Source organism: Crotalus tigris, unplaced genomic scaffold (assembly GCF_016545835.1).
Source record: "Crotalus tigris isolate CLP2741 ecotype Arizona unplaced genomic scaffold, ASM1654583v1 scf7180000019553.37968852642:3898890, whole genome shotgun sequence".
NCBI lineage: Eukaryota > Metazoa > Chordata > Lepidosauria > Squamata > Viperidae > Crotalus > Crotalus tigris.
Window position 1 is genome coordinate 538585 of NW_024097591.1, and position 15753 is coordinate 554337.

The following is a 15753-nucleotide window of genomic DNA, read 5'->3' on the forward strand; positions in this document are numbered from 1 at the left end:
AGAGGAAATGTGAGAAAGCAGTGCCTGGCTTTGGGCTAGCCCAAGTCTCTGTCAGAGGAGCCAGATGAATCACGATGACTTCATGGGAGCAGGTTGATCTGGGATTATGCCCTCCTTTTAACAAGCTCCAAACAGCCTGTACCCTGCTGGCTGATTGTTTCAGGGATATTTTCTTACCTAAACAGAGGAAGAGAGTGGTCAAGGATGGGCAGAAAAGCAGTGGGAGCTTTTCCCCCGACTTTCGACTTCCCGCTGGCTTCCCCATTGAGTTTCCATGTGGGAATCTGGCAGCAAGGATTAAAAATCCCCCTTCCTTCCTTTGCCCTTCCCAGCAGGCAGTTAAGTAGTTCTGCTGGATGGAGGATGAAGCGAGGGATTGCAAGAGTGGCTGGGAAACTGTCACAGAATGTTTAAAATGAAGAGCACGTCACACCGCAGCAGTAGCCAGTAGCACTGAAACAGCCACCACTTCCTCAAATGTCATTCCCTTGGGAGGCAGGGGACCCCAATTTTGGATGCATTCTATAAGTTAGCCCAATTGAGGTATCTTGGTTCAAAAACTGTTGTCCTACGATGCACCGTTTCACCCAGTTAAAGGTTATAAGAACAAGAGTTTTAGAAATAAATAGATTAAGGCTAACATAGGTTTAATTTAGCGGGAAATCACTGCAGATAATGCAGCCTGCCTCCTAAACATCTCCTCTCCTCTTGCAACAAAAGAGGGGGATGGAATCCTAACACACCCATTCCCAACCCAGATGCCCCAGATATGCAGATTTTGAACTGCCAGAATTCCACTGGCTGTAGCTAAGGATTCTGGGATTTGCAAACTCCTACCCTAGAGTATGCTGGTGATGGACAAATGAGTCAAACACGTTTCGCTGCCTTGAGCTTCTCAATTATTACAGCATAGGTGCATATCATGTCTGCCCACACTGTGGTCCCCAGCTCTCTCCTGAGCTGCTGCCAATTTTTGCTGCATACATAAAAATTAAGCTTAAGCTCTTTAAGGAATCAATAATGTAGGAACGAGTGGGTAGGAGAATCTGAATGCAATCAAATTAAGATTTGGCTTGTTGTTTGTGTTTTACTCTGGACATGCTCACTTTCTGCTTTGTCTACACTCACTTTTTCCTGCCCACACACGTCCCGATGCACACCACACGCCCGGGGCTAAGCCTCACCCGCTATAAAGACAAGGCCGCCCTTTGTAATCTTTAGCATCACTGCATTCAAATCAGAGATTCTGGAGGTATTGATGATGGACATGTGGCTTTGAGATCATCATCAATGCGCACGTCCTTGGAACAAACCAGGTTCCAAAACATGGCTTTCCCAGTTCTAAATCTGAGTTTCCTCCCCTGCTAGTTTGTGAGTGATCTAGCAGAGAAGCCACAGAATAAGATTGCTGTACCTGAGCTGCAGAGCAATAAAGGACCACAAGATGGCAGCAAATAGAGATTTTTAAAATATTCTCCCAAGGACCCCTAGTGGCAATCTGGAGATTTGCAGCCCAGATTTGGTACCGTAAGATAAATAGCATCACACCAATGCAGAGCAACTGGGAACAAGGGAAGGAAAAAAAAAATGGAGAAGCTTGCAAAAAAAAAAAAAATAGCTGGGGAAAAGACAGGATTAGGATGTCAGTCTTGAGCCAGTCCAAACCAGGATTGGTTGAGTGACTCTCTGATAGTTTTTAGAGGAGTATTTGGATAGCAAAGATAGTCGTCACAATTCTCTTTTCCTCCACTACCACCCAAAATAAACAGAAGGAGCCAAAAGTTAATGTTCTTGCTAATTTCCTATCGCCACAACTCTGCTCCAGGGAGAGGCGGGTCAGATATACCTACTGACACACGGATGTTGGGCTCCATTTTGGTTGTTAGTTGAGGACTACCCGTATCTCACGATTGTAGTGGGTTCATCACTCTATGGCCTTTTTTTCACTTTTTTTTTTTCTAAAGGGAGATTAAAAAAATAACTAAATCTGAGGGAGAATTAAATAGCTTTCCCTACTCAGGCCCAGATTCCATTATTCCCAGGCTCGCTAGTTATTTCTGCTTTACGTGTCCTCCCTCCACTTCTTCCTCAACCTCTGGGGCTGGTCGGTTCAGAGAACGTAGCGAAATGGGTATTTTCTCTAAAGAGCACAGGATCTGCCATTCCCAGCTTGTTTGCGAGGCTCCAGGGCCCGGATTGTTGTTTGCCGATGTTAATTAATAATTTAATTAATAATGAATAAGGTAAGCCGCCAATAGTAATTTAATTATGAATGAGTGATCTCAGAACGTTCCTGCCCAAACGTCCCAGAATGAACTTGGCAGGCTCAGTTCGCGAAGGGGATAACGTTGATTTATTTGATTTAGGCTTAGCGAGGGCTGGCATAAACCCCAGTTTATCGGCTTTGGCCAGTGAACCTTGTCCACGGGACTTGAAGGCAGTCAGATGGAGACCCTCAAAAGGGCCACAATAGTAGAAGAGACAGACCTCCATGGAAACGGTCCTGAGATCAGGTCGTCGTTTCCAAAACAGTGCAAAAATCCCCTTTCGCCACATTGCAGAATTAGGAGCCGAGCGCATGCAAAACACGCACGCACACAAACGCACAAGCCTCAAGTCCTGAAACCTCTTTGAAATCTCTCCCTGCATCCATACGGGTAGTCCTCACCTTACAGCTGTTTTGTTTAGCAACCACAGCTACAAATGGCACTGGGAAAAAGTGGCATCCCCCCCACCCGCCACGGTCACGGGATACAAATTCGGGCTCTCGGCAACCGGCATGTGTTTACGATGTTGTTGTGGCATCCCGGGGTCACGTGATCGCCATTTTTACGACCTACCCAGCCGGCTTCCGGCGAACGAAGTCAATGGCGGGAAGCCGGGATCCGTTTAACGACCGGGTGATTCACGTAGTAACTGCATGGAACAATTTGTTTAACAAATGTGGGGGGGGAGGAAGGGCAAAAAAGCTCGTAAAAATTGGCCCCCGACTCGTTTAACAACGAGCTTAGCAAGGGCAACGTTGGCTTGAATTGTGGTTGTGAGTCCAGGGCTCTCTGTACTTTCCATTTTAAAAGCCCAAGTCACTACCAATCCCTGTTATTGGCCCATCGTCTGGTAATCCCCACCTAGGTGAGGGGTCCATGAGGCCTAGAAACTTGGTGTGTTTTTTTTAAAGAAAAGATGTGGGGGGGGGGAAAACGTCTGAAATGAATTCACTGACCCATCCGCCCAGCCGAGCTGTCAGACAGGAAGACTGCTGAGCTTTGCAGGAGAAGGAGAAAGAGACCGAGGGGTATTTGAGTTTCTGGATTAAAGGAAGACTCAGCACAACGTGGGTTTTTTCCCTTCCCAAATTCGGTGGAACCTTTTTTAATAACAGCTTCGGTATAAAAGCCCCAAGCAAGCCACAGCCCAGATAATTATGATCTGCCATCTGACCTGCTTTGGAGAGACAAAAAGGGCAGCCTCCCTGCCCCCCCCCCAAGGAAGAATATTATTATTTAACTTCAAACAGCTCCACGGGTATTAATTTGATTGGAGGCCTGGCACTTCTGCTAAAGGGGAAAAAAAATGACGTATCTTCTCGCGCTCTCAGGATTTTGGAAAGGGGCACGAAGGGAAGAGAAAGAGCCATTCGTCTCCCCAAAGAGAAAATAAGGGAGCACTGCCTTTGAAAGGCTATCCTAGGCTTTAGAAATGTTGGGGATGGTTTTAATTACATGGGGGGAATCAGAGGTTAGACTTAGGGGCTATAGAGAGAGGCCCCAAACCAACATTTTGTAATGCTAGCCTAGACTTCCTCCTAGAGTGTGGCAGACATAATGGAAATGATGATCAGGATGGTGGTTTATAATATACACAGGACAGTGTTTCTCAAGTCTGGCAACTTTGAGACAGGTGGACTTCACCTGTAGCTGGCTTGGGAATTCTGGGTGTTGAAGTCCACCTAACTTAAAACTGCCAAGGTTGACAAACATTGACCCAGAACAGGGGTCTTCAAACTTGGCCCCTTTATGACTTGTGGACTTCAAGTCCCAGAATTTGTTCTCTGTCAGGTATGGCATTAGTGCCTCACCAAACAGCTTTGCCCCTTGGTACGGAGCCGAAGCCAATTTCCACTTGGATTTGGTATCCGCCTGCCAGTTCTTTAGCCAGAGGATGCGCCTGCTCGTGTTGTTTGTCGCCATTGCCTTGGCTGAAAACTTGGTCGCTAAAAGTGTCGCGTCCGACGCATATTCCGTGGCCGCTACCATTTTGCTGAGTTCCTGGTGAGTGCGTATATCCTCCATGGGAACCCGGCCCTGTAACTCACGGAGCCAACAAAGTGTGGCTCTGGTGAAAAAGGACGCGGAGGTAGTCGCCCTGGTAGCCCAAGCTATTGCCTGGTGCGTTCTCCTGTAGTTGGACTCACTCTTTCGGTCCTCGGCTTTAAGAGCCTCAGCAAAATCTCCTGATATGGCCGTGTCCGATATCAGGGGACTTATGGGTTCGTCCACCACCGGCACCTCCAATGTTCTCTCTAGCTCCCTTGCTACGTTAAACTGAGGAATTCCGGGAATTGAAGTCCATAAGTCATAAAGGGGCCAAGTTTGAAGATCCCTGACTTAGGAAGGAAGGAAGGAAGGAAATTGAGAGATAATGTAGGGGAGGGGGGAAGGAAGGAAGGAGGGAAGGAAGGAAGGAAGGAAGGAAGGAAGGAAGGAAGGAAGGAAGGAAGGAAGGAAGGAAGGAAGGAAGGAAGGAAGGAAAACTATCGTATTGCTGAAAAAAAGGACAGGGATGTTTCTATGTACCTAGTCACCATCAGCTTGGTGGGAGCAAGGGGCTACGAAGCCTGCAAACTCGAGGGAAAGAAACTCACCAAATTCTCAACCTAGTGTTGGAAGAAAAGTTTTCATCGTGGTTCAGTCCAAGCCGGGGATAAACAACATGGCGACTGCTTTAGAAAGAAGGTCGCAGTTTCTTGAAGAGGAGAGCCAGACAGAAAGATGGTTGTGGCAGAAAAGAGGAAAAAAGGAAATGTGTATATGTCTGTGTGTGTGATTGAGAAGACCCTTTTTTCCTCTTTTTTCTGCCAGAGCCAACTTTCTGTCTGGCTCTCCTCTTCAAGAAACTGCAACCTTCTTTCTAAAGCAGTCGCCATGTTGTTTATCCCCGGCTTGGACTGAACCACGACGAAGACTTTTCTTCCAACACTATATAGCTCAAATGTTGGATTCACACACACACACACACACACACACACACACACAAACACACACACAGAGAGAGCTAAAGCCAGGTTGAGTCCAAGCAGCGCCAATGCATTAAGACAAAAACCACACCGACCGCTTTGTGGTGAAAAGCAAGCTGGCAACTCATCCAAGAGCAGTGCCTACTGTGAACCTCTGCCCACTGAAGGAGGTTGCCAGTATCCCTTACTCATCAGATCCTTATCTCACAGACATGTGCCCCCTCGTGCAAAAGCTGCCGCTGTGGGAAAGCCGAAGAGGGAGGGGATGTCTCCTCCCTAAAGCAGTCCCAGGAGGGGGCAGATCCTGTCTGCCAGGGTGCCAGCACTTCCCCACGGCTGTGGGGGGCAACGCACCGATTTGGGAAACGCAACTAAAACGAACTTTCCTTGAGTCTCAGGCCTGTGCCTTCCCCTACGTCTCTTCTAACACGTTTGATCATCTCATTTCAGGCCCTCAGCGCACCAAGCAGGCAGGTTTTAATTAAAAAGAAAAAGAAAAAAAAGGAGGGGGGGGCTGATACTTTTCTCCCTTGCCAGGAAATTAAGGAAGTGACTACTCCTTTTGGATTCTGCCAGGGGCTGTAAGGTGCCACCCACTCAGCCTGGCTCCACGTTAGGTTGCGTTGCCTCCCCGGTGTCTGCTATTTGGGACAACCCACAGATCTGACAGATGGCTGATCCTATCACAGTATCTTGCCTTCTGGGGGGGGGGGGGAACAAACAAACAGATTTTCAGCCAGGTTTGTCGGGATGCCAGCTATGAATTCCTTCAAAATGAAAACGGGGGGGGGGGAGCTGTAATAACTACAGCCCTGCCCCTGTAAATTAAACACTTTCCCATTTGTCATTCTTTTCAGTAATAATAATTTTACAGAAACTGTCGTAAAGGCTGTTTTTTTGTTAAATGGCCCCCTGCTTCATTCTAAAGTGGCAGAAGATGTTTTATTTTTTTTTAAATCAAAGCTCAGGGAAAGAGTGGTTAAAGCACGCATTGCTTTGTATGTTTACATTTTTTTTAAAAAAAAGGCTAGATTTTTCATTTTTAGTACAAGGAGAGGCCTGAAATCTTCCATGATTCCCCTCCCCAAAAAATACTGCAGAAAAAGAGATTATAAATGTGATCGCCCTCCCCCCAATCCCAAACAGAGCAAGCTAGCGTTGGAAGGAAGGAGGCTGAAGAGTTGTTCCTATTTGATTCATTCATTGAGCTAAGCCATATTGGGCTCTTTTGATTAGATCACCCCGGTCACTGAGGTTGGCAAGCCACAATGCAGAATATGACCTGAGCTGTGCCTGGAGAAGGCTGTTGCAATCCAAAATAAAACTGGGGGAAAATGTAGCATTTTGTATGTTTATATTTTGCTGTTTGTGACTGTAGGCACTGTATGTTCTTCACTTTATTTGCAAAACAAAAAACGGGGCCTGTAAGCCAAGTCGGAGCCTCTTAAATCAGGAGAGTCCAACCTTGATTACTTTAATACCTCTGGACTTCAATTCCCAGAATTCCCCAGCCAGCCAGGCTGGCTGGGGAATTCTGGGAGTTGAAGTCCATAAGTCTTCAAAGTTTGCCAAGGTGGGACACCCCTAATGTAAATCAATTCAATTGTTACAGTATTGCTGGGGGGGGGAGAGGAGAAGCCGCATTGCCCCCATACTGCTGTTGGCCCCCTTGGCTGAGGAATAGGGGAGCTGTAGTCCGAGAGCCATTTTGGTGCAACTGGTAAAAGCATCTGGCTAGAAACCGGTGTGTGTGTGTGTGTGTGTGTGTGTGTGTGTGTGTGTGTGTGTTGTGAGTTCTAGCCCCATCTTGTGCAGGAAGCCAGCACCAAAAGCCTCTCTGAAGAGAATTTGCAAGCCGGCGCATGCCACGAGGATCTGGAGTTTGGCTTGGAAAAAATGTACCTTTCCCATTTGGGGATGGGATGAAAGCGCTGCGGAAGAAGAGGCAAGAAAATCGAGGCGAGCGTGTGCGCCCCGTCTGCCGTCTTCAGGGAGGACCTATCTGGCTGGACTGTTTAGGATGGCTGGGGGAATTTCTCGCGGGTGAGGGAGGAGGTTTCCACTACAGGCTGAACCCAACGCAGGGTCTGAGTCTAGGGCTTAGGGTGCCACGCTCAGCCGGGTCAACCTCAAGCGCCAGCATAGAATTTGTGGGCGCATCCTGTGGCAACACCGCCAAGACTTAAGGACTTTGGGGAGGGGGGGGAAGGAAGAGGCGCTCCCCCGCCGCCAGGGGCTGCTCGGTAGCGCCTCCTCCTCCTCCTCCTCCTCCTCCAGCCCCGCCGCTTCTGCCCTCCGCCCGCGCCTGGCGTGCTTTTTTTTTCTTTTTTTGCACGGCGCGCGCGCACAGCCACCCGCACGCAGCCCTCGCTGCTCCGGCGGGCCCCGGCCTGGAGGAGGAGGAGGAGGAGGAGGAGGCAATCCGAATCCGAAGCGACGGCGGCCAGGAGGAAGGGGAGGAAGCGCCGCAAGGCAGGCGAGCGAGGAGGAGGAGGACGAGGAGGAGGCATGGCCTGGCCATGTCCGGGGCATTGGTGCTAGGGCAGATCGGAGCGCGTCGCTCGCTGCCTGCTTGGCTGCCTCTTCCCGGCCCTGGAGTCGGGAGGCAGGGAGGGAAGGAAGACCGCCAACGCCAACGCCGCCGCCGGGAGCTGGACCAGCGATCTCCGTGCAAGCGCTGGGCCGTCCCGGGGAGGCGGCGATGCCCAGGCGCGGTAAGTCACCCCCGGGAGGTGCGAGGCCAAGGGTGGTGGGGGGGGTGGGAGAAAGTTTGTAAGGCAGGCAGGGGGAGGGGGCAGGGTGTCAGGCCTTCGGCCCCCACCCGGGACCCAGCCCTTCCTGCCCCACCTCCCCATCCACAGAGGTGGCTCCTCCAGCCTTCGAGCCGGGATGCCCAGCAAGCTGGACCGCTCTTTGGAGACGGCGGAGAAAGGAGGGGGGGGGCTTGGCTCCCTCGTTTGCTAGAACGAGAGAGAGAGAGAGAGAGAGAGAGAGAGAGAGAGAGAGAGAGAGCTTCCTTGGACGGAGGCAGTCTACCTCTTCCAAAAGAGCAGCGCGTTCGTCTTGGGCGCACGGATTGTTCCCGGGACAGCGCAGGGCTTCTGCGTCGTTTGGGGAGGGAAGGCGAGTGGAAAAGGCCACTTAGGAGAGAGAAAGAAGAGAGAAGTCATGGGGGGAGGGTCCCTGGCCGCTTGTGCATGGGGATCGAGCCCCTTTTTTGGGGAGGGGGGGGAGAAAAGACCGGGGCAGGTTTGCAAACGCCTCGGCCAAAGACACCCGGGGCTGTTTCCCCCAAAAAATAAAAACGAGGCCGAGAATACTTGGGCGAATTTCAAGAAAAGGTGATTCACATCTTGCTTGGGGGGAAAAACATACACACACCCCAAAACAAAAAAACCCTCCACCCAAACTTTTTTTTTCCCCCTGATTGGGATCAGGCAAGGAGGAATTTGATTGGGGGGGGGAACAGGGTGCCTTTAGGATTCTTTGACAACAACGTGCAGCTTTTTTTTTCTCTTGGCAATATCACTTTTTTCTTGGCAATAACATATTACTCCACCTAACTTGGCACACACAAGGAAAACAGAGGTGTCTAGGTTGTGGGGGGGGGGCTGAGGGAAACTAAATTCCATTTTAAGGGTGCTCACTCTTGGAAAGTGGATGTGGATTTTTGGGGGGGACTTCCCTCTTTTTTAAAAAAATTAAAAGACTGGTGCCCACTCAGATACCCTTCTGAGATAGGGATAGGATTCAAGGATGCAAGGGGGAGTACTTTTATAAATTTCTGCCTAAATGCTGCAAAAAACAAACAAACAGAAATCTATGCAACAAGAGAGTGGGGAACTTCAGTTTTGTCCTTCTGTGGCATTTCGCTGGGATAAATCTGGAAGTTTTTGATATCTTTCCCCCTGTATGAATTAACATAACATAACATAATTAACATTTTCTAGTTGCAACAGGCCTTTAATTTGCAAGCTTGCTCTAATAATGCCTGCCAAGCCACGTTTCTCCTAATCCTGGGCCATCTGGAGAAAGCTGGTTTAAGAAAGCTGCCACAAGATGAGAGAAACTTCATGTCTAGTCTAATGAAATGTCAGGTCTAGTCTAGTCTAATGAAAAGAAGAACTAGGGGGGAACTAGTGATCCAATATCTCAGGGGCTGCCCCAAAGAAGAGGGAGTCAAGCTGTCCTCCAAAGCCCCTGAAGGCAGGACAAGAAGCAACGGATGGAAACTGACCAAGGAGAGAAGCAAACTAGAACTAAGGAGAAACTTCCTGACAGTGAGAACGGTTAACCAGTGGAACCACCTGCCTCCAGAAGCGGTGAATGCTCCAACACTTTTTAAGAAGAGACTGGACAGCCATTTGTCCAAAATGGTGTAGGGTTTCCTGCCTGAGCAGGGGGTTGGACTAGAAGACCTCCAAGGTCCCTTCCAACTCTGCTGTTCTGTTAAGTTTCTTTCATAGATTTACCTTTTGTCTTTTAGCACCCTCTCCCAAAGGGAGGCAATCGTGATGTATATGATATCCATCATTATGTATATTCTATGATGTGTATTCTATTATTATAGCGGCTTGGCCCACGCACACCCAGGTTTGTGGTGGATTGCAAAACAATGCCATTTGCCTTGTTCTTAAGTAAGTGGTGTTGCCATCAAAGCTGTTGATGACTATCTCCTGTAACATTAAGGATTTTGATTGTCTGTTGTGGCTGCAAGAATCTTTTGTTTTGACTTGACTAATCCCATCCATGTTGGTTTGGGCCAAAGAACAGGTCCATTTCATGGAGCTGGAAGCTGTGAATGGGCAACAGCTGCCGGCAGCCTGTTGGAAGATGTTGTTGAGTCACCGTGGGAAAAATGTGGGGTTTTAAGATTTTTATTCTTAAGGATGGCTGAGGTCATTTTGGGGAGAGGGGGAACCTGAGACCTTTAGCATGCAAAGCAGGTGATCCGCAAGGGATTATCGTGCTTCCCATTAAGATATTTTTAAAAAAAAAATGGCAGTTATTTATATCCTTGCGTTTCCATCATAGCAGTTTTAAGGGCAGCCGCTCAGCACAGATAAATTTAAAAACAATTACACTCCCCCATTTTTTGCAGAGTGGCTTTGCAGTGTTGCTGAAGGTCAGTTTTGTTCCACTTGGAGACCGGCTTTCGCATTCGGGGCCAGCCAGCTTTGGGGGGGGGGGAGGATTGAACTCAGTATCTTGCTGATCAGGCAGGTTTGGTTCTCATTTTTCCCCCGCCCAGAATTCTCTGGCCCTGGAGCATCCCAAACACTCTTTCTCAATGTCGGCTACTTTCAGCGGGGTGGACTTCAACTCCCAGAATTCCTGGTGGCTGGGGAATTCTGGGAGTTGAAGTCCACCCCGCTGAAAGTTGCTGAACCGCTGATTCCGTAGATGCCAAGTAGTGGAAAACTGATGTTGGCTCCCATCTGGTGCACAGTAGCTCATATCTGCTAATTCTCCTGCTTCCAAAATTGATTCGAGCTTCTAAAATAACCTCTTTGCTGGGATAAATCCTCCAGGGTCCAGGGCAGGTTTAGTCTATGGTTCCTGGTGCAATCTTCCCAGTTAGCAGGATGCTGGGTTCACACATTCTGCTCAGCCATGATGTATGTGGCTTAATATAGGTTGCCTGCCCTCCAGGCACGGTGCTTCGTTATTGTTCAGCCTCAGCCCATGGTTTCTTAGAGAAGCCACACTTAAGCCAGGCCACTTGGACGTACAATGAAAGGAACAGCAATTCCAATGGCACGGTTCAAGGTTTGTGGCTGGTCTCCCCAACTTTTGTAGTCCTCGACTTACAACCGCAATGGAGCCCAGCTTTTACGTTGCTAAGCAAGACAGTGTTAAGTCAGTTTTGCCCTATTCTACAGTCTTGTTTGCCACACTTAAGGGAATTAGTGCAGTTCCTAAGTTAGTAGGCGGTTGTTAAATGAACAACTTTGCTTGTTTTTTCTTCTTCTTTTTACATCGGTTTTTTTTTAATTATTTTTTACAGTATTTATTTGCGTCCCGCCTTTAGTATTTTTACAAGGGATTCAAGGCAAGCATTTCCATTTCCTCCTCCTCCTCCCCAAAACAACCACCTTTTGAGGTAGGCTGGGCTGAGAGAAAGTGACTAGCCTAAAGTCACTCGGTGACTTTCAGGACTAAGGCAGGATTTGAACTCACGGTCTCTCGCTTCAGTTACTTCCCTCTTCGCAATTTACCAGTTGAGAACTGTGGACAGTGTTGTGAATTATTAGGCAGATGAAAAGATCCTAGCAGACGTTTTGCCAGGGGAGAAAGACTGCCCTGCTTCCTTAGCATTGCTACATTATTCCTTCAAGCATTGGAACAGGCTGGATTTTGCTAGCCCTTTATTTCTTTGAGAGTGTTGGAAACAAGATCCTCTGAAGCCAAAATATACTTTGTTCTGTCTATCCAAAAATCTGTTTAACCCCCTTCTCATTGGGTAGGAAAATAGTAACCTTAATTGCTAATTTTTGTCCTTTTGCAACTAACACCTAAAACTATACCAAGCCTGGCACATTTGCTCCATCAATGATAGACTTCTCCTGCAAGTCACCTCCTTAAATCAGATCAGAAGTCCACCCAGTCCAGTGTTTTTTGAAGTTGAAGGGTGGACTTCAACTCCCAGAATCCCCCAGCCAGCCATGCTGATGTTAGTCATCTATCCAAGATGATAACTCGATAAACGGCCTTTCCCAGCCATCAATCTGCTCTGTCAGATCCAGTAGAGCTAGTCCTCATTAAATTCACAATCCGTAAGGCTATGGGGGCCATCTTCCTATGCTGCTCTGGGGTCAGGTAGCCTGATTAACAGCATCTGTCCAAACATAACCCTTTTCCCTCCAGCTAACGGCCAGCTCATGTGTCAAGGGCTTCCCTATCATATTAATTCCGTGTCTCTTTGGCTGGTTTGAAGCCCTGCACCGAAGCACCTTAATTAAATGGCCTTTTGCACTCTGGAATCAAAGGGGAGATTAGCAAAGTGTGTGTGTGTTTTTTTCCAGTGGTGGGAAATGGGGCTGAAATTTTCTGAAAAAGGAAAAAAACAAAAACAAAAAACACCACAAGATGGGCCATTTGGCTCTCTGCACAGAAGCAAACACAAACAACACCCTTCGCCTGCCACAGATGGAAGGCCATTCCTTTTGGGAAAAATAACAGTAGTTTACAACCGATCTCAGCAGTGGCAACAGCTGGGCATCAGCTCAACCTCGTTTTTCCCAGGATGGGGGAAAAAAAAAAAAAAAAGAATTGCTATCAGTTTGTAGAGAGGGAGATTTCATCTTCCTTGCTTTTATGAGCATTGGAAAAAAAGAAAGAAAAGAAAGAAAGAAAACACCATACAGATAGTCCTTGACTTACGACCACAATGGAGCCCAAAATTTCCATTGCTAAGCGAGACAGTTGCTAATTGAGTTTTGCCCCCACTTTACGACCTTTTCTTGACACAATTGTTAAGGGAATCACTGCAGTTGTGAAGTTAGTAATACGGGTTGTTAAGTGAAGCTAGCTTCCCCATTGGCTTTGCTCGGTAGAAGGTCGCAAAAGTGGGTCCACTGCCCCCCCCGGGAAAGCGCGACCGTCGTAAATATGAACCGATTGTCAAGTGTCCCAATTTTGATCACCTAACTCAGGGGTAGGCAACCTTGGCTCTTTTATGACTCATGGACTTCAATTCCCAGAATTCCTGAGCCAGCCATGCTGAGGGGAAAGGGAGAGTTTCCAAGCTGAGCCATGCAGGAATTCTGGGAATTGAAGTCCATCAGTCATAAAAGAGCCAAGGTTGCCTACCCCTGCCCTAACCACAGGGATGCTGCAATGGTCATAAGTGTGAAAAACGGTCATAAGTCACTTTTTTCAGTGCTGTTGTATCTTTAAACAGTCACTAAATGAACGGTTGTAAATCCAGGACTGCTTGTACACATGTGTGCCAGTTGAAAGTTGGGTCCCATCAAGGCCCGAGGGCCTACTGGATCTTTTCTTCATTTTGGTTTGTTTCTTGCGTCTTCACGGTGTATTCCCAGTGCAAAAAAACAGGCAGCTCTATTAAGACTCTTTTGCTGTTCAAAACACGCTTGGAATACTGTGTCCAGTTTTGCTCACCACAATACAAAAAGGATGCTGAGACTTGAATGCAGAGAAGAGCAAGAAAGATAATTAGGCGACAGGAGGCTAAAACATACAAGGAACTGTTGCAGGAATTGGATAGGTCTAGTTTAATGAAAAGAAGGACCAGGGGTGACATGATAGCAGTCTTCCAGTATCTCGGGAGTTGCCACAAAGAAGAGGCAGTCAAGCTATTCTCCAAAGCACCCAAAGGCAGGACAAGAAGCAACGGATGGAAACTAATCAAGGAGAGAAGCAACCTAGAACAAAGGAGGAATTTTCAGCTAGTGAGAACAATTAATCAATGGACATGATAGCAGTCTTCCAAAATTTGAGGGGCTGCCGCAAAGAAGAGGGGGTCAAACTATTCTCCAGAGCACCAGAGGACAAGAAACAATGGTTGGAAAGTGATCAAAGAGAGAGAGAAGCAATCTGGAATTAAGGAGAGCCTTCCTAACAGTGAGGACAATGAACCAGTGGAACAACTTGCCTCCAGAAATTGTGAGCGCTGCATCCTTGGCGGTTTTGACGAAGAGACTGGATAGCCACTTGTCTGAAATGTTATAGGGTCTCCTGCTCAAGCAGGAGGTTGGACTAGAAGACCTCCAAGGTCCCTTCCAATTCTATTATTCAGTTGCCCACTCCGAATGTGAGGCCAAAGCAGAGAGGGCATTAGCTGCAAAATTGGGCTGATCATCTCCCTGCTCTCCTGTCCATTTCTGGTCAGCCTCCGAGCCTCATTTAAGACCAGCACACCTGTCCCCTATCCCACACTTATCGGAGGCCCTTCCTGCCAACTGTTTGCCCCCCCCCCGCCAATTCTTTGAAGCCCCAAATTCAGCCCCTTCTCCCCCTCGCCATCCTGCCCTCCTGATGCAACCCACAGACGCTGGGGAACCTGCGTTTCTTTCACCCACATCTTCACAGCGCAGGCACACCGAACAAGGAGAGGAAGAGAAAGGATGCAGGGCTCTGCAGGTCTCCTTCAGCCAGCTTGGCTAATGATGAAAGATGGTGAAAGATCTTACATCACCCGCTCCAAGCCAGGATTGCCTGTTCTCACTGGAGCCTCTCACCCCTTGGGTATCGTTTCCCTCGATTGGAGATGCCAAGGCTCGGAGGCTGTCAGATGCAGCCCTTGGACGACATCCATCTTGGCTCATTGGAAGAGGGTGTACTGGTTCAGTTAAAGAGCCGGGCTTCTGAAGCGCACATCTGGGCTGCCTTTCTGATTGCCAGAGGTTGTGGATCCTCCTCTTCGCACACAGAGCAGCCAACGGGGATGTGGCTTCCAGAGTGTGGGCTGGAATCTCTCTTTTGGTCCAGCCGTGAATGTCTACGTGAGATGTTTGGGCCTTCCCCAAAGCTGTTTGCCAAAATCACCAATGGCCTCGGCTGCTGACAAATACAGAACACAATACAAAATACAGAATAGAGCTGGAAGGGACCTTGGAGGTCTTCTAGTCCAACCCGCTGCTCAAGCAGGAGGCCCCATCCCATTTCAGACCAACGGCTGTCCAGTCTCTTCTTAAAAACCTCCCGTGATGGAGCGCCCACAACTTCTGGAGGCAAGCCGTTCCACTGGTTAATTCTTCTCAGTTCTGGGAAGTTTCTCTTTTAGTTCTAGGTTGCTTTCTCTCTTTGATTAGTTTCCATCGACGTTTCTTCTCACGCCTTCTGGTGCTTTGGAAGATAGGTCGGCCCCCTCTGCTTTGCGGCAGCCCCTCCAATATTGAGACACTCCTATTGTGCCTAGCAGTATGATTTAGCACTGCTAAATGCTCTACTTCAGAGCAGGACTCATCCGTCATCCCTACGTCTCCTCTATCTGCTCTGTGTTCAAGAGTGACGTTCAGGTCCATGCTCAGATACAAGCTGGAGCACAGGCAGCTTCGCAGAGACACGTTTGCCAGCTCTGGAGATTTGGGGGGGAGGAGCGCGATTGTTAGTTCCTTCCCCCTCCCAATTCTGGAAAAAGGGATCTGCCCCAGCATGTGCTGGTCAGTCCTGTAGGAGCCCAAAGTTGGGGTGGTTTTTCATGGATTGAGTTAAAAACGGAAAATGCAGAGCTCTATCAGGGCTGAGGGCGTTCTGGTGGTTTATTGTGGTGAGGGGTCCTGGGTGGTATCTGAGCCTGGCGGTTTCCTTGCAGATGTTTCACTACCCAAACTAGATAATTTCATCGGTGCGAGAAGAGACTGGGGTTGGTTGAGCGGGGGGGGGGAGGAGGAGGGAAAAGGACTGTGGGGCGCTTGGTGCTCTCTGAGCTGGGTGGTTTTGTTGCAGACGTTTCGTGACCCAACTAGGTAACATCCTCAGGGCTAGAAGGGGGGAGGAAAAGGAGGATTGTGGGGTCCTTGGTGCTCTCTGAGCTTGCTTGCTTTCTTGCA

General features: G+C 48.5%; 2 protein-coding genes across 5 annotated transcripts in view; one reads left to right on the forward strand and one right to left on the reverse strand.

The window, feature by feature from the left end:
• The window catches only part of MACROD1 (mono-ADP ribosylhydrolase 1), a 167993-nt gene that overhangs the window by 115413 nt on the left and 36827 nt on the right, over positions 1 to 15753 (reverse strand). The gene's annotated exons all lie outside the window — the stretch shown is intronic.
• FLRT1 (fibronectin leucine rich transmembrane protein 1) overlaps positions 1 to 15753 on the forward strand; it is an 85812-nt gene that overhangs the window by 57477 nt on the left and 12582 nt on the right. The window contains exon 1 of one of the 3 annotated variants that reach the window (XM_039363509.1): positions 7120 to 7950. The exons of the other annotated variants lie outside the window; for them this stretch is intronic. Coding sequence (XP_039219443.1) covers positions 7938 to 7950 — 13 coding nt within the window. The 5' untranslated portion in view covers positions 7120 to 7937. Of the gene's footprint in view, positions 1 to 7119; positions 7951 to 15753 lie in introns of those variants that run through there. 3 annotated transcript variants of the gene reach the window in all.